We start from the raw sequence: 21,782 nt of genomic DNA on the forward strand, positions 1-21,782 counted from the left end.
GCCAAAGAAAGTATGAATTTGTATAGTCCCCAAGGCGTGGAGCAAGGGTGCCCCTGTCCTTTTACCAGTTCTGGGAGTCTAGAGATCGCCCTCACCCATGCCAATTCTCTGACAGCCCAGTTCATTTCTCTATTTCTATTTTTTTCTGCTTCTTTTCTTTTCTTTTCTTTCTTTCTGTATCAGACTCTCTATCTTAGCTTTGCCTGCGGCCATACTTTTTTCGGCCATCTATCATTTTTCTGCTCATCTTGTAACTTAGAGCTGGCCTTTCCCGTTCTCCCTTATCTTTTCTTTTCGAAGGGTGATGGAGGATTGCAATCAGGAGTTCTAGTTGAGGTAAACGGGAAAGGGGACGCCGCAACTTTGTCCAAGACTGTGAACAGAGAGAGGCCCGGAAGAAACATGCAACCTTCCTAGCTTTGCACGTGGGATCCCAATTTTAAAGCCCATCGTTTTTTTTCCCACTTCCTCTAACTACGGTACGAGTAATGTTCCTCGGACTCGACGTGATAGCTGGGGGAGAGGTCAACCTGGAACTAGAGTCCTTGGGGGTAAGTCCTTGGGTCTCCCCTGTCTTGCTTTGCTTGACTGTTCCTGGGCCTCCACCGAGTCTGTGTGTGCGGACCCTTCCCATCCTCTGTGCGTGCGTGCTGGATTTTATGGTTGGCGTTGCAACTCGCTGGAATTTCGTTGCTGGGCCGTTCCCGATTTCTATTTCCTTCCTTTTCTGTGGATTTCTGCCCTTCACCCTCTAAACCGTTTTTTCCCTTTTTCTCTTGCGAAGGGAGTTCTTTTGAGAATAAGGACATCCACACAACTAGTCTTCGCCTGTCACTGTTGTTGCTTTGGGATTTGATAGCGTCTGTCGGTAGTGGTGCATTGCCCATGTGCCCTGGGTTGTTGCCCCTTTACCTCCACCACACCGAACTCGGGAGTGCCCCCTCCAGCACCGCTCTCTGCTTTCTGCTTTGCTGCTGCCTCTCCTCGTTTCCTTTGCTTATCTCTCCCCCGGGATCTTGTCGAATGTCGTGAACGAATCCTCTTTGTTTTAATACCCTCTTTTCTTTTCTTTTCTTTTCTTTTTCTTTACCTCAGTTTGCCCCCCCCTTACACACGCTACCCTCCCCCCAATCCAGCCAGCCGGCCGAGTTCACCAAAAGTTTGCTCCTACAACCCCTTCAGGAAGAAGCACAGCAGCACATTCACCCACAGGAAATTTATTGGGGGAAGAAATAGACGCGCAGCACCATGAATCATCCTCCATCAACAGAACCTCCATTGGCCGACTACTTTTGGATAGCAGGTATAGACTCCATCTCGTATGGAGAACACCTAGCCCAAGACTCGAAGCCTACTAGACGGAGCTTCGCAGAGCAGTTGCTGGAAGCCATAGAGGCTGAAGAGGAGGTTCAGGAAACCCTTCTACAGGCACCCGCTACTGTGTCGAGGAATGGGGGTAGGTCGCCCACGACATCAAACGGTCTTCCGTCACCACCGGAGGAGGAGGAGCCCCAGATATCTCCCACCACACCGGCTCCACAAGCTCAGGGGGGAAGCAATGATGTAGAAGGCAACGAGGGAGGAGGAGGGTTTTCGTCTAGAGCTGCAACTCCAAGCAATTTGATGAGAAACGGGTCCAATTCGAGTAATTCGACAATCACTAATACCAACGCTGGGAGTCAGGAACGTGTGGCTACATTTAAGGGGATGACGGATCAGGACTTTGATAATGCGCTCTTAAAATTTGCTGCGGAGAGGGATAGCTTTTTGGACGAATTGTCATTTAGTGCGGGTACTGTTGTGCCAAATAAACCAGTCATACACCCCCGAGCACAGAGGGTAGTGAGCGAGGATATAAGCTTGCAAAAAACGGGATCGCTGAGAAGGAGGATTTCTTTGAGGGACTTGACATCAATGCGGAGAGCTCCGTCGGCGGTCAATAGAGCTTGTAAGGATCGATTCTTCCTGGTTGATAGAGGTTGAAGGTTTTTTTTTTTTCAAGGTTAATTAACGAAATTTCATATGGATACAGCATCGATAAGGACGGCACGGAGAATGTCCAATTATAATTCGGTTATCCCTACGCCACAGCCTCTTAATTCTTCACCCAACATGCACCCATTGAAGCGAAAATTTGAACCAGTGCTTTTGGATCGGTACCCACCTAAACATCTGACCGAAGAAGCTAAGAGGAGAGGGCCATTCCCGGATTATGTTCCAATGTTTGCGTTTCCAAATGATGTTAACATAGTTTCTGCAGACGAGAGGCCAAGGTCTACCTGGCATGGATTTGTACGTTTGCGTGGTTCTCTGCAGGTTTTTGTGTAATTGAGGCTCATGTGTTACAGACTATGACTGGGGCTGATAACGCTCGCCTCCACGGTATATGTGTTACTATGTGGATTCCACTTAACCCCAAAGCTGCTGAAGATTTGGAGCGCAGATGTGAGGAATGGAGGAGGGATAACATGACGGATGAGGAACGGGAACTAGCTACTAGTTTGGGCGAGAGGTAGTGTTTTGGTCTTCTACTCTATAATATCATATTTTAATATTGACAAATTGCTAGACTGGCGGCAGAGAGAACTAAGCTTTCCAAATTATTGGCAAAATTGCCTTCGGTAGTGTCGGATCCGGTCAGGAGAGAGGAATTGGATGAGGAGATCATTGCCACGGAAGAGAAGATTGGTCTTATGGCCGATCTATTGCGGCCTGTTCGTCATGGTGCAGCCTCAAAAATTGAAGGATTGACTGATGGAGAGACTGGGCTCTGGATTCCACGCGCTTACGGAATCTTGGGCAAGGATGCGTCCCTCGTGAATTTTTGGAAAGAATGGTTAAAGGTTGTGATTGTTCCCATGACGAGTGGTGCGATCCAGAGAGTGCCTTTGTCATCACCACGGGTTGGAATTTGGCAACCGCTGGAACGGTATGTGCTCCTTTCGCTGTTTGGTCGGATTACCGCTAATTGTGGATAGATACGTTGTGAACCTATGCTCCGAATCTCCTGCGCCAGATATTTCCAGGACACAGGTAGAAGTGGCCGTGCGGGAGTTGCGGATGTACGCCAGAAAGGAAGCGGCAAATGAATTGCCTGGATCCCGTAATGTGATTTTTCCATTTTATTTGTTCTATATTAGCCTTGGGCAGCTTCTGATTTATTCCTAGACGGATCTATATGCCTTGTTTAGGTCATTGTCACTCCCAAATGTTGTAACAATGTTTGAAGTAGGTTCCGGATTTTTAGTCTTCCTCGCGAGCCATTTTTAACGGTCTTCATAGTTTGCCCTGGCTGAATCGCGGATAATTTTACTGTCATCTCATACATCGATGCTGCATATTGTATCACGGGCGTTAATCAATCTAATGTACCCATTACAGTGGCTTGGGATATACATTCCAGTCCTCCCAGCGCGTTTATTGTCGGCACTAGAGGTACACTTTTGTTCGTTATTTTTGAATTGTCAAACACTAACTTGGATTAGGCACCCTGCCCCTATATCGTGGGTATTGAGCGGAGATATGAAAAACTTGAGCTCCCTGAGGAGGATTTCGTTTGCGTCGATCTTGATTCGGATGTTATCATTTCCTCGACCCCACCAGTTCTGCTCCCTAGGCAGCAGAGAAGGAAGCTCCTTTCCTTGCTGCAGCTTGCCGCTCCACACCATAATCGCTATGGTGTCCCAGTTGGTCCTCCCCAGTATGCCATTGAGACGTTCCCTCATAATATGCTCATGTCCGAGAATGCGGGGGTCTACACGCCCAATCCTTACCCAAGTACCCTTGCGAAGCTGGTGAATTTGAATTCGACATCGTTCGGAGATGCGGCCGTATCAGACTTTGCGCCGAGACCCTTGATTTTTAATGCGTTCTTGCAATCTAGGGCGGAAAATTCCACTCGGACAGATAGGCCGGGCACAAGTGGAACTATGAGAGGAACCTCACCACCTTCACCCCATTCGCCAAAGTCGGCAGTTCACCTACCCCAGACCTGCAATAGTGCTGGCAGAACAGATACTGGGTTCACACTGACTGCAACCCTTCGTGGGAAGAGATCTGGAAACTTTGATGCCGCCTCTCGGCGTAGCTCCTCCTTCGGATTTGAACGTACGCCCACACTCCGCAGGCCTAGTCTACCATTCGCCCACCACTCCCCTTCACCCTCGACATCTTCGTTGGGAACTGGAGATAGCCAGTCAATTTTCAACGCATACCCACCTTCGGTGTTTGCACCCTCTACCCTTGCTGCATCAACGATCATGCCAAGTATGTTGATGCAGCCTGTGAGGAACACTGATACTATTAAATGGGTTGAGGGTCATTGTTTACAGTGGAAGCCTACCGACATTGATTCGGTGTGCTCGATATGCGATGAGAAATCAGACGAAGGGATCTATAGATGCTCAAGTAAGTAGTCTGGTTGACCGTTCTAATTAGCAATACTAATGTGCTCTAAACAATTAGGCTGCCGAGTGAGTGCACATGCTCGTTGTTCTTCTCAAATTGGTCTACCGTGTCCTGTGGCCTTCCATTCCGATCAGATCCGAGCAGCATTCGTTAGATGTTTTGCCAGCTTGTTCTATACCTACAGGAAATTCCTTGGTCCCGCAACTGGTGACGGGAAGAAGGCCGGTAATATCTATAGGTTTAACATGGAAGGGTTCTTGAAGAGCATGCCGCAGGAGAACTCGGTGTTCATTCAGATGCTTGAGCAAACCCAAGCCTTCAGCGAGTTTATTCATGATCGGGAGTCGAAAAAGGCATCAGATCCTACAATTAAGCTATTTGATGAGGTTATATTATCGAAGAAGAATCGCGGGAAGTCTGGATTCTTTTCAAAGTCTAGTAGGTTCTTCTGTGGCTAGCTATATCGAGGGGTTTATCTGACTTGTATGTCGATTTATAGGTATCAATTATCTACAGGATACTTCGGAACATATATGGCAAACCACCGGAGCTATTTCTACAGGATCCAGTTCTAGGCATCGCTCAGAAACTACGGTCGCGACTAACAGAAGTATGGTAGTCCACTAATCCTGCTTCTAACATTATTGATTCTAACTTGTGTGTTCTAGTGCCCTCAAAACTTGATCCTACTTTGATGAAGGAGCCTCCAAAGCAGCCGAGACAAGTGCCTGTGGTGGTTCACGGGACCGGAAGGAGGAAGGGTAGTAGGACGACCCCAATCTTGCAAATAAATGGGAAGTGAGACTGAAAATATACTTATGGCGTTACATCATATTTTTTCGTCCCCTTTCTTCGCTGTCATATTTGTCTTATTGTATCTTTTCTGTATCAGTTTGCTTTTTGGAACCGGGTGTTTGGTGTGGTTGAAAGTTTCTTTTGCTTCCCTTTTTAATCTCTCTGTAGCTTATTTTGCTTCAGTTGCGCGTTTTATGTAACCGGTCTGTTGCTTTGCTTTGCTTTATTTTATTTTATTTTATTTTTATTTTTTCGTGTTTCCGAGCGAGCCTTTATCTCTCGGAGCAGCGAAGGTAATAAGTTTCCAATTCTTTTTTTTATTTTTTATTTTTTATTTTTGTTTATGGGGAAGGTGATTTTTAGGTATCATATTGTAAGATTTGTCCGTGCATATTCTGGCCGCTAGTTTGTGAGAAATCTAGTTCCATGGGGCCGGCATAGAAAAGGAAAGAAGTTTGATGGTTTGAACTTGAGCATTTGGTTGGGGCATGAGAGCTAATAGAAAGTTCAGTGATGGGTGGCGGTCTAATATTGCTATTCCCCATTGCTGTAACTTAATCGGTTATATCTATACAATAATGCCTTGGGTTGGCATTCGTTGGTTCGCTGTTATTGGTGTTTGGTTGCTATTGGTTGCCGGTTGTGTGATACTGGTATGGTACTGGATCATGCCGGACATGGTAGGGGCAATAAATTGTCGAACATATGGTAACCAGAGGTTTGGTTGCTAGTTTGGAACCGGTAAGCTATGGGCGATAGTAATAGGTTGGGTAGTCTAGTAAATAGTAGTGGGGTGAAGCGTGGGGAGGAGGCATGAGCAAGTTGGCTAGATTTTGGAGTGGTGTTGGATTTCTCTCTACCATTCATTGGGCTGGGTAGTATAACTTTCGATTGAATGACCAGAATCTATCATACTCGTGTAATTATTTCTTCCACATTTTGATTGACGAATGTCTCTTATAAAAGTTAGCAAGTTTATTATTTGTCCAACACTACCTACCGGCAGCCTATTAGTGTTCGTTACCGAGAACCAGTAGTTACAGCAACAACAATACTCTTGAGTCCTGACCCTCGCCCATTCATTCCTTTGGACAAGCAAACTCATTGAGCTATCTTCGTAGCCGGAAAAAGGTTTCCCCGTCTCCAACACTTCAAACTTCAACCATTTCCATCTCCCTCCCGTGGGCCCGATCCCAACTACCTACCTTCCCACCACCACCACAGCAGCAGAAATAGCAACAACAAAATGCCGCCACCATCCCACCCCCCGTATGCTCAGAGCACTTACCATGAGCTCTCTCTCTACTCTCATATCCCCGCCGCTCGACAGCCGCAAATTCTCCGCGTAATCTCGGGCATAACCGGCATGCTCCCGGAAACCACGCTGGAGCACCATCTAGTCTACAAGCCCAAACGGCCACGCCAGCCGGGACAGAACGCGGAGCTGTACTACCTACAACTGATCTCTATCGTACCTGGGGAGCAAAAACAGGAGGAGGAAGAGGAAGGCAAGAATGGATACGACGTGAAGAGCCAGAAATGGCGTATGAGATTGGAGGACATTCCAGAGGTTACGAGGAGGCCGGTTACCTCAAGGAATGTGCTCGGCGCTGGGTTTGGCGAGGGGGATGCGTTGGGGTTGGTGGACAGTTTGGGGTTCATGTTTGTTCCGCCCACCACCTCCTCCTAGTCTTTCTTGGGTTTTGCTAAGAATTTGAAAGGTTACAAACGACTTACTTCATGACGGTGTCGACGCTGATACACAATAACATTATTATCACGCTGAGCCAGGTTCTCCTCCCCCCCCCCCCTCCTCCACTCCCTGCTGCCCCCAACGTGCAGTACGGAAACCCCTACCCGACGTCCGGGTTGCAGCCCCTCGACCCGGCCGGGTCTTGGGTCCTCAAGGCCGCCGTCAGGGTGCAAAGTCATCAGGATGTTGAGAGCATTAATACCGGCACTGGTGAGTTGAAGGTGTTTAAGGAGTTGATGAGGGGTATGTGTGATTTGGAGGTTGCGGAGAGATTGGCGTTGGATACTAGGATCCGGTAGTGCGCGGTTAGTTAGGGTGTGTAGTATTATGATATTTGGTGGGAGGTAAAAAAAAAAAATTTCACGATTTTTTTCTTGAGCTCTGGGGGTGTTTGAGTGATGGGCGTTGTATTATTCTTTTTTCTTTTTCTTTTGTTCGGTTTGCTGGAAATCACGGTTTGTTGATAGTCCAGTTCAGATCTGTGGGGGTAGGATACGGGGATCCTGAGGTTAAATATACCTAATATACCTAAATGGTCTCTTATATAACCCGAGATATCGCTCTTGGTATTTCCCCTCTGCCCTTCGCCGTCACCAATGGCAGCCTAACATCCCCCTCCTGACTGATAGAAGAATGAAAAGGATAGAATTCTAGTATCGTACAGCGCAGACTACCCCCCCCGAGAAAAAAAGAAAAAAACTACATGATATCTCAAGCACAAAGCACCGTTTGATTACTCTATGCATACACTCCAGAATCCAATCCCAAGAACTCAAGAACCCAATAACCATTTCCTCTCCTAACAAGTCGTCGGCCCCCCGCTCCCCGAAATTATCTTATAAACGCTCTGTAACACCGAGGTCGTCATGACCACAACTCCGAATGCTACCGTCGCACCGGCAGCATACGTCCTCCATGACCGCGACGCAAGCTTCATGTAACACAGCGGTGGCAGGATATACGCGAGTGCGCACGCAGACGTAGCCCCGATAAGCTCGAACACGACGCCGAGGTCGCAAGTCATTAGTGACAGCGCCATCGCAGAGACTACTAGTGCGGAGGAGAATATCAAGTGGCGGTTCATGTTGAAGGGCTCGCCGGGGAAGTAGTAGGTTTCCATCACCTCGCGGCAGACGAAGGCTTCCAGGGGAAGGGTTGTGAGCATGTTTAGGCCGAAGCAGCTGCAGTGGGTGTTAGTGAGACTGCTTTCTGAGAGGTAGTGTGGGGTGGGTGGTGGGGAAATTACAATCTGGCAATGTTGACCATTATGTTGTTTGTTGGGAAGTTGTTTAGGACGTTTCCGGCAGTCTTGTCACCGAATGTAAGGAAGCCGGCCACGGCCATGAGGAGGCAAGCCACCATGGAGATTCCCGTCGAGTAGTGTGTTACTCGGGCAAATCTGTCCAATGTAGGCTCTTTGAGGGATCCATAGATGAGGAGACTGTTGTGGTCTATGGGGTATAATTAGGGCGAACCCTGGCAATCTGGAATTGTGATGGAACTTACGACAGACGAAAGCTAGAGTAATTCGGTCAGTAAAAGCGAATGATGCTATTAGGTTTCGAGGCATTTACCGAATGATATTACACCAATTGCTTGGAATACTCCGTCATTGACTGTTAACAATGATTTACTGAAACCACCTTTGTTCTCAGGAGGTACTCTGAAGCCTTGAGTGGCCACAGTCAAGATGATGACAAGCATGCTGACGAGTGCCATAGCACTCGCTTTGGCCAGCTATCGCCACATTGTCAACCGTGATCTCCCAGAATGTGCGCGTGCAGTAGATACCTTTGCAATATCCCTATATAGTGACAACGGGTATGAAATCCCTAAAATGAATATGATAATACACGCCCGGCGGTCCGTCAACAAACCCAGAATAGGCACGCCCTCCAGCGACGGAAACAATGCAGATATAACGTGAGGTATTGTGTCGCCCACGATAATACAAAAGGCAATCATGCCACCGAAGGCACTAAACGCATAATTCTGTTAGGGAGCTTATTGGCGTGCAATCTTAGCGGGATACAATGAACTCACAATGCCCATTGCGCAACCTACGGTCAAAATTAGCTATACGGGGCAGATATAAGCAAGATCAGGAGCTTACCGATATAGCAATCAAGCCCGGCCTTCCAAAGCATGCGCTCACTGTCGCCTGAAAAGAATTTGCGCCACTCAACTTGGAATTTATTACAATCAGGTTGATTGTCCAGTCGACCTGCATTCCCAGTCAGCTGCATAACAGGCACTGTGTGGGTTCTAGTGGTCTTACTGTAATTGTTAAAGCTACGAGAAGGAATATACCCATCCCAAGCCCAGCTTGCCGGAATGCATACGGTTGGCCTAGAGCAATCACAGATCAATTTGCGGCTCCAGGCCGGGGGGGAAAGGAGGCTCACCAATGATCCCAGCGCCAATAATACTATTTGCCATGTTCATGAAAGCCATCCGCATGCCGCTCTTTGGCCGTGCATTCTCTAGTAGATCCTCAAATTCAAAGTCATTTGCGACGGTAACAGACGGGGCTTCTATCCCTGTTAACAGCGGAGCTCTGGTCCCCCCCCTACTCTCATCTCCGTCCTCCTCGTCCGAGTGCAGGAAGTCCTCTTGATTAGTCCAACTCCTATCGTCTACCCTCTGTTCCTCTTCGTCACCAGGGGCCTCATCTAACGCAAACCGTACTCTGTTGGGCGTTCGTGGGACGGGGGCTATAGGAGGTATTGGAGAAGGGGTAGGCTGTGGTGGTGGAATGGCGACGACAAGGTCGTCGGATGAGCTGCTGCTCCTGGTGGATAGCAGTGAGTTTGTTTCGGCGAGTTCGGGTGAGCTATGGAGGAGGCCAGAAGTGTTGGAGCAGTCGTTGCTTGTCATTTCAAGGCATTTTTTGAGCTCTGTCTGCTCCTTGAGAACCGGTTGTTTGTGTGGTGTTGCGGCGCCAGTGCCAGGTTAGAAGGATCTTCGAACGGAACGGAAACTTTTGGCGTTACACAAGTGACACAGGCACATCCACAGGTAGTCACTCGTTGCGGCGGCCCAGCCTTTTGTCATTTTGGAGTTATAGAGGCATGATTAACAATTAACATTGCCTGCGTAGTGTATAGTTGGTGTTTTGGCGAGGGCGGTATGATGAATGGCTATGATATATACCATGCAAACTCAATACTTGCTTCTACCACTTTGTCTAGCATTGATTGAAGGAGCACATTTGGCTTCTCATAAGAATCTAGGTTCTGTTATTGGATCACTTGGTCGTGACCAAGCATTGATTGTGTATTTTCGGCATGTGGTGATAGGTTATTAGGACACTGTATCTCGGTCCATTCGTATTCTCAGCTTTCCCCGCGTCTTACTGCTGAACCACTAAATTTACTTCATGTGAAATACCAACATGAACCCACTCGGAAGTTGCAACCACGGGGTTCTCTTGTGTGGGTTAGTCGACGCCCCGGAAGGGGAATAGGAAGCCTTGTCGACCGGTGCGTATGGACGAATAACTGCTATCTGGACCGGGCCCCACGACCCCGCGATATCAAAACCCTGCTCAAGCAATCAATTGAGAGTGAGCTATTCATAGTGCCTTTAGACCCACTAGTTTCTACATACTGGTATTCCCAACTAAAAAACTGGACACCAAGCAACTGACCAGCAATTTCTTCTGGAGAGTGTTGTGCCTTCACTCCCTAGTCCCGCTGTAAAGGCAACTGCTACATCTAGGGTTGTAGTCCGCTCAAGGAACCGCCACCTCGACGCAGCTTAGGAGTTGCTTGTCTTAGTCTCTCTACATGAATACATGGTAACACGGATGCCCAATCGCAAGTGGACTCGAGCCACTTTCTTCAGGACTCACACTTACGTCGGCAGAACGTTCATGTCCGTCATTGCATTCCGTTCGCGCTCACGGAATCTCACTCTGGGATTGGCAGGCTCCAGTACTTGATACCTCTACTTCCCAGGAGTCTCCCGTTGTTCATCCCGGATGTACTGTATATGGTCTACGAGGCCCCTACTTCGCGTGACACGGAGATCCTAATGATGGGGTGTGGGATATGAAGATACCAGACTATAGCGAGAGCACAAAGGACTCCTCGCCGGAGGATACAAAAGCACGCTCAAAGGTGCCCGTTGGCTCGGATGCTCTCGGAGCGCTGGTTAAAACACTCGGCCTCCCGAAAGCCGACCAGACAAAACAGCTGATGGTTCTTATTGGAAACGACCATGGCGCAAGGATGGCACACGGACTCACCGTCCACGTGGGAGCGAGCCCCAATTTTGAGACCCTTGCAACGGCACTACCGTATTGGACATCGCCCCGTCGATTGTTCAATAACAGTCTCTTGCGGATCCGAAGAACCTCGTGGGGTCTTTCTTTCCACTGGCAAGCTTCCTAAATTCGAAACGGGTAGTGATACTCACGTGTAAGCTATATGTAATTTAGGCCGTTTTTAGCTGCGCCTTACCCGGCACGTAAAAACAGAGAGTCCGATTGCGGCATGGGGATTGACGTCCCCAGGACTGGAAGGGGGAATCGTGATATAGGAAATACTTCACGAGTTCAAGAATTGTCAAAGCTAGTTGCGCTAACTGCCGTGCCAGGGCCTTGATGCACCGCAAGATGAAGAGAATCAAAGGGATGGGAGGAGGATCGAGGTGCCTGGTGTTGGTACTGTGCCCGAGTACAATATCGAGGGATTTGAAAATAATGGGTTGGAAGTAAGGGGCTGTTGTTGACGGGTGGGGGTATTGGGAATGGTGCGGTTACTAGTACTTCTTTGTTGAAGAGGAGCCGGGGATTGTTGCAGGGGGTGTTGATATAATAAGTGGCTTAAGAGTGTGGTGCTCAGCGTCTAACTTGGTATCATACAGTATTACATTGGATAGCTATGGGCATAAGGTTATCTTCGGGGTCTAGGCTAGGCGAGTTCTCTATTTTTTTCTCGTCATAATATACCTTGTATTTTATGTTAGCAAACGGAACCCACAATCCCGGGCAAGGGGGAATTTAATGGTAGGGAAATACAGATAAAGGTTTTCTCGTGAATATGTTGCATGGTCTATATCGTCTTTTGCGTATTCAGGATCATTGCGAGCTTCTCGAACATTTAGCTTTTTCCTAATGGATTTCATGAAAGTCAAGTCGGCCTTTCGGGTGATGGTTAGCTATTCGGACGTAGTTATTGGGAGCGTGCACGCATTACTCACCCGTCTTCTCTTTTTAAAGGAAAAGAAGACTACCGTCTCTTCCCCGATTAGGTCAATTCTGCTGGATATTAGATCGTGATGTCAATAAACACAGTCTCCTAAGCCTATCACTTACAGTGTCTTCTCAAGTAGGGGAAATGCCGGCTCGAAATAAACCTGTAGTAATTGTGGTCAATACTAGCAAACAATCGACGAAAAAGATCTTGGGTCGTATGTACGCAGTCGGCAGCTAGAATAATATCCACAGGCGTCTGTGATATCGGCTCGGGTATGGGTCCACTCCTATGGCAGGGAATATAAGAAGCTACTCAGCATTGTCCAGCAGACACCATATCTTACCAATCTAGTAGCTGAACCTTGACCCTGTCCTCAAACCCATTCAATGCCACGTTCCTCGCCATCATCTCCATCATGGCCTCCATATCCGTGATGTAAAGTTCGCTCCCGAAGATATCGCACCCTGCCGTGATCGCAAGCCTAAACCCCTATCAGCTCTCCGACCAGCAAATGAACGGCTACTCTTGACAATACTAACCCAACCAATCCACCCCCGGCACCTAGTTCGACAATCCTCTTCCCCCTCAACCCATTATTGCCACGCCCGTAGCGACGTAAGAGATACTTCGCAAGCGTTTCACCAGCAGGCCAGATCTGCCCACCGCAACCCTTGGCGAGGTCCTCATGTAGTTTTATCGGCGAGGAGAGGAGGCCGTGGAATGTTGTTTCTATGATGCGGGGTTTGAGGATTGGTGCGGGTTCGACTAGATCTGCACCGAAGGGCTCAACCTCACTGTCGCTATTGTCGCAAAAGAGGTCCATACCAGTATTGTGTAAAAATGTTTGGTGGGGTGCTCTTGAGACTTGGATGGTTGGATTGCGGGGTTGAGAAGGACCCTGAGGAGGGTCAGGGATCTTGGCAGACATAGGATAGCACTCGGATTTGGACCATTGGTGGCCTTTGCACACCCGGAGATGGGCGTCTATCAGGCTATGATACATAGAGAGCATTGGGGGCAATAGGGGTCCGAGAAACCCTCCTGGATCCACTGCTGCCAGGACTAGCAATAGGACGGGTCTACTGTACTCGTACTCGAGTATCCTGGTCTTCTACCTAATCTTATCATACATTTTTGACGCCTGGTGAGCACAAGGTGAGAGTATTGCAGCGCATAAGGGAGGGTGGCTACTGGTAAGTCATACTCATTTGGATTGTCCTTTAGCGGTTTAAAGGATATTTCAGGAGAAAGCAGTGAATAGATCTCATTGAAATTATCTGAAGGGTTTTGTTTGAGTTAGTGATTTGGTTATTAATTGGTCCATTTCGGGGGTTATCAATTATTCTTGCAGGGTAAATGGTGGATGGTGGTTAAAGGTAGGGGACCTTTTTGAGATGCCAAGCCACAAGACCCACAAAAAGTTCGCCGCGTCGATTCTACTCGTACGGAAACCTCCACGCATCGATACCGCAGACCGTATCATACTTTTTTTTTTGGATCCTCCAGACAGCGAATCTAGGAAGTAGGCGATATCGTTTGTTATGAATTTCACTGAACTGAGCTTTGTGAAACCTCCAGCAAAGAAGCTGCGCAATTCTTCGGATCCACTACTTCGCTCTGTGAAACAGGTTGAGAAACGAACCTTCCCTGCCGGTGAGATTTTCGATTTTGATAGCGAGCTTGCTAAGCGGACTACACATTTCTATTGCGCACTCAGGGGGGGCGTAGGGGACTCTAGGGATTTGGAGTTATATGGGTATATCGTCTTTGTCCGCTCGAAGCTAATCACACGCATACATAAAGTCTGCGTTGTTGAGGAGCAGAGAGGAAAAGGAGTTGGGAAATGGATGCTTGGCCTTGTGCTCTCTGAGCTCAGGAAAGGTGGAGCAGAGAAAGTGGACTTATGGGTTGATATAGATAAGGAGGCTGCACGAAGGCTTTACCTTTCATGTGGGTTTGAGGAGAGAGAGACTGTGAATGACTACTACTCCACTGGACGCCATGGTATCAGGATGGAGGTTACTCTGGCGAGTTAGCAATCGTCAGCATGGCTACGCTTATTTTTTTTTTTAAGTTACCCGTTCTGGGGGCCCTCGCCCTTGGGGATTTCTCGGTGGGGTTACTTCTGGCGATGGATTTGGCTTCCTGGGGGGCCCCTTACATCAGTCTGCACTGAACCCCATGCCATTCCACACACCAGGTATGGGGGGCAACGACCTTTCTTCAATTGTGATGAGTGGCAGTATCTTCCCGCATAGTGGGATTCGCCTCACAACCATGGGGTCCTCAGGTTTGCGTTCCTTAGGTTTTGAACAACTACGTAAGGGGGAGTCTTCAGGATGGGAGAACTTAATGGACTTCGTCTATGTAGTCCTCCCTCCCGGGTTCTCGAGGCATCGTTCCGAGATTCTCTTTCACTCTCTTTCGCTCTCTTTCCCCTATCAGACGCTCTTTTTGTCAAGAAAACCTCCTCCTTCGTTTATTCCCACACTCCTTTTGGGCTACTTCGCGCGATCTCTAGTCCGTCTTTTTGACGAACGGTCCAGTCATTTATTGCCTTTCTTTTTGGACTTATTTTCCATATTTCTCTGGGGTTTATTGGATATATATTGACTCGGATATAATTGGAAGGCTTGGGGGGCAAGTACTTTTGTCCAGAAGGTAGTTGAAATAGTTAACTAATCGTTCATACAGAGGCCGCTCACTCCTTCATATGTCTTTGCTATTATTCCTTTTCTTTTCCCCGGTGGCTATTGGTGCACCTTTTGTGGCCTTTCCGATAAACTCGCAAGTACCGCCGGTTGCTCGGGCCGCTAAACCTTTCGAGTTCGTGTTCTCATCGTCGACATTCATATCGAATGCGCAACCTATACAGTTCGCACTGAACGATGGCCCTGAATGGCTACAACTTGACAGTAGTAGTCGAAAGCTCTATGGGATTCCGTCAGAGAAGGATTCCGGCCCCTTCAAAGTGAAGATAAAGGCTCGGGATACTTTAGGGGAATCCGTAGATCATGAAGCTGTCTTTATTGTATCGACAGAGCCTGGAATAAAGGTGGTGAAAACTGTCGGTTCACAGCTCGAGATTTTTGGGCCAACAGATGGCAAACGGGGACTGGTTTTCGCTCCCGGGCAAAGATACGATTTCTCCTTTGCACCTGATACCTTTTCTCCACGCGATAGGATTCAACGCTATGAAGCGGTTTCTTCGGAAAACAGACCTCTTCCTTCATGGATAAACTTTGATCAGGGGATGATGAGGTTTTCTGGGACCACGCCTGACATCACTTCTTTGATCGCTTCCCCGCAAACATTTGATATCACTCTTGTGGCATCTGACTATCCTGGATTTATGGGGGCGTTTGTATCTTTCAAAATGGTAATAGGGGCGCATACTCTTTATTTTAATGACACCTATATGGAGGCGAATGCAACTACGGACAGTGCGTTCACCTACAAAATTCCACTCGAGTCAGTTCTATTCGATGGCACGCCAATTTCGCTAGAGAACCTAACTAGGGTATCCACAAATGCGTCAGGCTGGCTATCGTTCGATAAAAATACTCGCGTGCTAAGTGGTATGCCTCCGCCAGGGGCGGAGTCTACGACAATCACTATATCCGCCAAGGATGCTTTCGGAGGTGATGCGGAGATGGCTATCAACATTAATGTGAAATCGGGAGTATTCACCTTTGATATTCCAGGCTTCAACGTAACCAGTGGCAGGGACTTTGAGCATATGCTCAACAAGACCCTGATTGCTGTTGGTGGTGTTCGACTTTCTGCGACTTATGAACCGGCGGTGGATTGGATTTCTTTCGATCCTGAGGAATTTAAATTTAGCGGCCGTGCTCCTGAGGATCTACAATCGGTGAAAATCAGGCTTTCGGCAAGGACTTCGTCTGGAGATTTGGCAGACTCTCGGAGCCTAGAGATGCTGGTGACTAAGGATGACACAATTTCAATATCTGCTACATCGGTCACATCCGCTACGAAGAAAACCTCACCTACATCAACTCCAACTCCTAAGGACACCTCGAAAAAAAAGACTACGAATGCCGAGTCCGCGGAGAACAACCGCAAAAAGGTTCTACTCATCGTTCTGGCTACAGTACTGCCACTTTTAGTGATTGCTAGCTTCTTGATTATTTGGTGTTGCATCGTCCGCAGGGAAAACTGCAACTCTTACGCAGGTTCCTCGATTCGCCCGATGTCACCGGCAGGTGTGGATATTTCTCGTCCTCTCGAACCGCTCCCACAACCCTTTGGAGCAATCACTGTAAAGAAGAAGGATACATCGCCACCATTGGGAAGGTTGTCTTCCTTTGGCTATTTCACGGCAGGTGAAAATGGTGGTATATCTGGAGGTTTCTTAGCCTCCCCGAGCAGCGGTAGCGATGGCGGGGCAGTGTTACGACTTGGGGGATCGCCAAAGGCCCCCGCACCTGAGCCGCCACCTCACCCACCAGCAGGCAAAGCCCCAGCACCCCCTGAAAGGCAGGACGGGACAGCTCCTTTAGCACCCGTCAACTTCTCGATACTTGCTTCGACTCGACGTGCAAGGCCAAATTCTCAACAAAAATATGGCCGTTTATCTCGAAAGTTGAGCGGTAAAAGTATGGACCGAAGACCCTCAAGCGTAACCAGTAGTCGTCGGCTCTCACTTGCCCCAGGCAATGGGAAACCGCCCTATGGTGGACCACCGGGATATGGGGTTCCTAAGAGATCATGGAGAAAAAGTATCACAAACCCAGCCCAGTGGGCAGGAGGCGGGCGGGGGTTGAGAGAGAGCGATGGCTCTTTCGAGACAGTCTCGACAGAGATATTCAATCAAATAACTCAGATCGGCCAAGTCAATCATCTCGATCATCCTAGTATTAGGTTAGTTGGCGCTGGGTCCGAGGTGAGCGAAGAGCGGGAGCGGTTGGGCTTCGGCCGACCAAAAGGATCCTCACCATTCTTCGCAGGCTCGGTAAATGCCTGGAGGGGGATCTCGAAGATGCCGTTGGGTGATATGGCTTCACCAAGAGAAGAAGAGCTTGAGGATCAAGAGAGTCTTATAGACGACGTTATACGAGCCATAAGTCGCGAGCCAAGCCAGACAAGGACTATCGGTACCTATTCCTCTATCAACCTGCCAGAAACACCACTCCGGCGATATGAAAGCACCCGCCGCCCCGGGAACGTTGGAGCGTCCTCGTCGTTTTCGAACTTGCGGCAATACCCGATGGGAAGTATGGGGAACGAAAGCGACCCCGGCTTCTCGCACATGACTGACGAGAGCAGCCGACGAGTCTGGCATCCGAGTCAGTCTCGGGAAAGTGGGATAACCGCCCTGAGCCAGGGTACGTCCTCGTATTATCAATACGAGCCAATTGAATTTGGGGTTGCCGTGACGTCTGCTGCAGCCAAGGTGGAAGGGTTGAGGATTTCAGGCAGAAGCTGTGAGAATGCACGACATTCTGGAGTCTCCGAAAGGACTGGGGGGGAAGGAGTGCTGCCACGTGCAAAGCTAGTAGATTTCACCAAGAAGCGGCCTATTAGTATCAGCGAGGACAATATGGGAGATGGTAACATCAAGAGCAGTTTTCCAGGGGATATGGCATTTTTGTAACTTTGCTTTCCTTTCTTTTTCCGACCCTTTCCCTACCTTGGAAACGGTAGGATGAAGTACATCCTTGTTGCGTCTTCTCTTTTTTTTTTTTTAATACCCTCCAGTCTTGTTTCCCTCTCACTCTCCTTTCACTCGTTTATCATTTCGTGAGGTGTCGTATTGCCGATCATCCACATTCATTAATTTTTTCTTTCTTTTTTTTTTTTGTTGGAGGAGACAGGCGTCGTCTTGCACTTGGCACGGACAATTTTGGAGCCAGGGTTCTTAGGATTCAGCACCCCGGAACCGAGATTGGCAGCTGATGATCTATAATTATTAAAGGCTGAAAGGGGAGAAGGGGAATCTGTATAGGGCTATGGAGGGGCCTGGGACGAATGTATGATACCGGTATTGGTAACCAGTGTTGCATTCGAATCTATAGCAAAATAATCATGTGATAGGAGAGGCACGTTTGGTGGTATTAGCCCTTTTGAAATGTTCACCTCTTGCGAGCCATAGAACGCTTCTGCGGCAACTCTGAATTTCAATTGAATTGGTAGTTGTTGCACACATCGCATACTATATAATACATAATATCCCATACATGATAATGTACATGGCAACCGGCACGGTACTCTGGACAGTGAGAATTGAGATCTATGGCCAAATTCTCTAGTTCTTACGGCAAGTAGCAAGTGATGTCGTGGGCGCTAAATTCTATCGCCATGTTTTAGCTGCGGGGTGGTGGATTACTAGCTAGGGGGAGGGGTTTTGTGGGGTAGATGTGTGAGCTCGTTGGCAGCTACCGGTGAGTCGTGATTGATCGAAAGTTTACATGTACTGTACTCGAGTATATGATACCGGTAGTACGAGCACGGGACGGTATCGTCCAAGTACTTGTACATGTACTAGTACAATAGCTTGTATCGGCGCTGATACAACATGTTTGAGGTGCTTACTTTTTTGAACTATGGGTTTCAACAAGCCTAGACATAGGTTACCGGTATTCTTGAGGGGCAGAGAGAGAGAGATGATGATGATGATAGGTACCGGTAAATATGATATCTGCCCCAGACTGGAGAAAGCAGCCTTTCTGTCTGCTCTTCTGTGGTACCGTGCTTTTTCCTTTTTTTCCCTTCTTCCGGTTTCCTCGTGAGGAGTCCCTGCCTCACCTCCTGTCTGTTCTACCGGCACGGCACTGTACTGTGATCAATCTGCTGTCTGTTCTGTGGGCTGTGGGAGAGCAAAACGGTGTAGTAATGCTACTCATACTGCATGGCAGCCTGGCCCACAATTGTTGGAAAAAGGGACATAGGAAGGGAGAGAAGTAAGGGAGGAGGCATGCCTGCTTCTCCTTTTTTCCCATACCACTCGACAAGGCGACAGCTTTCTTGAACGACGGATCGATAATTAAGTGTGTTCCCGACACCAGGTTGCAGGTAAGTTGCTGTCGATATATCATGTCGTATCCAGTTGGGGTACCGCGGCTGTTTTGCCAGGGGAGCTTCTGCAAATGTGGTATCTTTGGCCACAGTCTGGACCCCCTTTTTTTGCCCCATCTTTCTGAATAGACAACGTTACCGTACTCTCAGGGAATGTCTTGCACAATATACTATATAATAATATTATAGTATCCTACGAGTGGGAATAATGGCTCTTTTGAATTGCGAAATGTAAGTAGAATACCGGTACTTTGCTGCATTATAATTTTGGTTTCCAGGAATTGTCCAACCCTTTCCCCAGATAAGAAATTTCTAAGTGAGCCACCTGCCACCACCCCACTCCTTGCAACTGCACATCTCCACATTTTTTCATACAGCAAGGGAAGGGAAAAAAAAGCAAACGTCAAAAACCCCCAGGGAGACAATCTTTGAGCCTTGGTTTGTTTCCTGATTTCAATTTTCCGTACCGGTACCTTTTTTGTTTTCTTTTACTCAAGCCAATCTAGTCCTTTCACCGTTACTTCTCGGTGGTTTAGTTTCTTCTTTCCCGGAAACGGTGCACGCGACCGCAACAACGTTCAAGTGAAGAAGAGAGTGGAGAGAAAAAATTTAAGAGGAAAAACCAAAACCAAAACCAAAAAAACCCTAAATAGGGTTCCGTTAGCTCTAGTGTGCCTAATCTAAGGTGAATATCTCGTCATGAATTTCACAGGAGTTATCGTAGCCTTATCCTATTCTGCCTGGGGGGTTTTTTTTTTTAAAAAAAAACTCATATCTCTACCTTCTTCTGGTTCAAGGTTTCACGCAACAACGCCCCTGGCAGGTTTCTTCCTTCCTGGTTCACCATTACAGGTGGTTTTAACTCTTACTTTTTTTCCTCATTCCTTCTCTCCATCAGATTTTTAATTTTTAATTAGAAAAAATTACTCCTCTTTTTCTGGCCCTTCTTAGCCTCCTTGTCACTCGTTCGGTTGTCGTTGCTTGATTTTTTTTTACCAATTTTCGCTTCCTTCTTCTGACTTTTGGGTGTTGTTCCGTTTCAAGGCCGCACAGACTTTCTTGACGCACTCAAAGCCCTTTCTTCTCTCTTCCCCTCCCCCGCCATCCATCCCCCAGTTCCTTCTCAACACCCCTTTCAAACCTTCCAATCACCAACATCAACACAGGTGGACTCTGTCGAGAAATACTCAACACTGTTTGTACTCCCATCCCCCCCCTTCCCTGCATTAAGTTTTTTCTTCCTTCTTTCTCTTCTTGTTGTTTCCCCTTGAGATAATGACTTGCTTCGTTCCTTGATTTTGCTTCTTCGATAGAACCTTCAGCTTGGCCTATTGAGGCTTGATCTTTTAGAAGTTCCTATCATTTGCCTATTTACTAATAACCTTCGAAGCAGACTACTTTTTCCCTCGTTAGATTCAACAGAACATTATCATGGGTCAGACTCTTTCAGAACCAGTGGTGGAAAAGGTACGTGCTACATGCAATGGGGATGCTTCTGACCGTTGTGGTTCATGATGATGAAAGGATGAAAGAAAGCCTTAGTTCCTGACGCAAAGTTTTTTCTTGTCAAATCGGATAGATATCAGAGAGTGGTGAAGACAACCGTTTAGCCTATGGCGTATCGTCTATGCAAGGATGGCGCGTCACTATGGAAGATGCTCATGCAGCAGTCCTTGACCTCCAGAAGCCCGACGACCCGAGCAAGGCTGGCCCCGAGGGCAGAATAAGTTTTTTTGGCGTATACGATGGTCACGGCGGAGATAAGGTTGCGATGTTCAGCGGAGAAAATGTTCACAAGATATTGGCGAAACAATCTGCGTTTAATGACTCCAATTACGAACAGGCGTTAAAGGATGGTTTTTTAGCTACTGATAGAGCTATTTTGCAAGGTGATTCATTGGTGCTTATCTGCTGGCTAGCCTTTTTGTTGGCTCGTTGGGGTTGGAAAATAACTAATGGTTGCCATTTGATTGTTTAGATCCCCAGTATAATGATGAGGTTTCCGGGTGCACAGCTTCTACTGCTCTTATTTCCGATACCAAAATTTATGTTGTAAGTATAGCTCAAGAACCACACCTTATCTAAATGCTAATGGTAGAAAGGCGAATGCCGGCGATTCTCGGACGGTTCTGGGCGTAAAGGGCAGAGCGAAGCCCTTGTCTTTTGATCATAAGCCACAGAATGAGGGTTGGTTTGACTGTTTTTTGCAAAACACTTTTGAGACAGATGACTGATTTTCCAAAATTTTAGGAGAGAAGGCCAGAATATGTGCCGCTGGTGGGTTTGTTGACTTTGGGCGAGTTAATGGCAACCTTGCATTGTCTAGAGCGATTGGGGATTTCGAATTCAAGAGAAGCGCCGACCTTCCGCCTGAACAGCAGATAGTTACCGCTTTCCCCGATGTGGTTATTCATGAGGTTTCCGATGATGACGAATTCCTTGTCATTGCTTGTGATGGTGCGATTCCCCGGGAAATACGGCCGACGTGGGGTTGTTAATGCTGACGCCGGTATCAGGAATCTGGGATTGCCAATCGTCTCAGGCGGTTATTGAGTTTGTCCGTCGTGGTATTGCTGCCAAGCAAGAACTGC

The 21,782-nt window shown here is 47.7% G+C and overlaps 5 protein-coding genes; 3 read left to right on the forward strand and 2 right to left on the reverse strand.

Moving 5' to 3' along the window:
- The first annotated feature begins 958 nt into the window (after positions 1-958).
- On the forward strand, positions 959-5,676 carry GSTUM_00003958001 (uncharacterized protein). XM_002835132.2 has 13 exons: positions 959-1,948; positions 2,033-2,292; positions 2,349-2,390; positions 2,494-2,515; positions 2,570-2,621; positions 2,645-2,929; positions 2,979-3,108; positions 3,169-3,228; positions 3,283-3,435; positions 3,486-4,407; positions 4,465-4,845; positions 4,907-5,017; positions 5,076-5,676. Exons 1-13 carry the CDS (start codon positions 1,249-1,251, stop codon positions 5,207-5,209), a joined length of 3,252 nt encoding a protein of 1,083 aa, XP_002835178.1. The 5' UTR covers positions 959-1,248; the 3' UTR covers positions 5,210-5,676.
- Positions 5,677-6,337: 661 nt separating this feature from the next.
- Positions 6,338-7,327, forward strand: GSTUM_00003959001 (uncharacterized protein). XM_002835133.2 has 2 exons: positions 6,338-6,864; positions 6,924-7,327. The coding sequence occupies exons 1-2, from the start codon at positions 6,449-6,451 to the stop codon at positions 7,252-7,254; spliced, it is 747 nt and encodes a 248-aa protein (XP_002835179.1). The 5' UTR covers positions 6,338-6,448; the 3' UTR covers positions 7,255-7,327.
- Positions 7,328-7,587: 260 nt separating this feature from the next.
- Positions 7,588-9,874, reverse strand: GSTUM_00003960001 (uncharacterized protein). XM_002835134.2 has 8 exons: positions 9,361-9,874; positions 9,234-9,304; positions 9,069-9,179; positions 8,999-9,015; positions 8,747-8,933; positions 8,530-8,692; positions 8,202-8,406; positions 7,588-8,136 (listed from the first exon to the last, which is right to left on the reverse strand). The coding sequence occupies exons 1-8, from the start codon at positions 9,830-9,832 to the stop codon at positions 7,755-7,757; spliced, it is 1,608 nt and encodes a 535-aa protein (XP_002835180.1). The 5' UTR covers positions 9,833-9,874; the 3' UTR covers positions 7,588-7,754.
- Positions 9,875-12,495: 2,621 nt separating this feature from the next.
- GSTUM_00003961001 (uncharacterized protein) lies at positions 12,496-12,979 on the reverse strand (the record flags this gene model as incomplete). The annotated part of the gene is made up of 2 exons (XM_002835135.1): positions 12,496-12,637; positions 12,696-12,979. The coding sequence occupies 2 exons, from the start codon at positions 12,977-12,979 to the stop codon at positions 12,496-12,498; spliced, it is 426 nt and encodes a 141-aa protein (XP_002835181.1).
- Positions 12,980-16,366: 3,387 nt separating this feature from the next.
- On the forward strand, positions 16,367-17,770 carry GSTUM_00003962001 (uncharacterized protein; the record flags this gene model as incomplete). Its single annotated transcript, XM_002835136.1, has 1 exon — positions 16,367-17,770. The coding sequence occupies one exon, from the start codon at positions 16,367-16,369 to the stop codon at positions 17,768-17,770; it is 1,404 nt and encodes a 467-aa protein (XP_002835182.1).
- Between the last annotated feature and the right edge of the window lie 4,012 nt (positions 17,771-21,782).

The sequence above is a fragment of the Tuber melanosporum genome (assembly GCF_000151645.1).
Source record: "Tuber melanosporum whole genome shotgun sequence assembly, scaffold_1, strain Mel28".
Lineage (NCBI taxonomy): Eukaryota > Fungi > Ascomycota > Pezizomycetes > Pezizales > Tuberaceae > Tuber > Tuber melanosporum.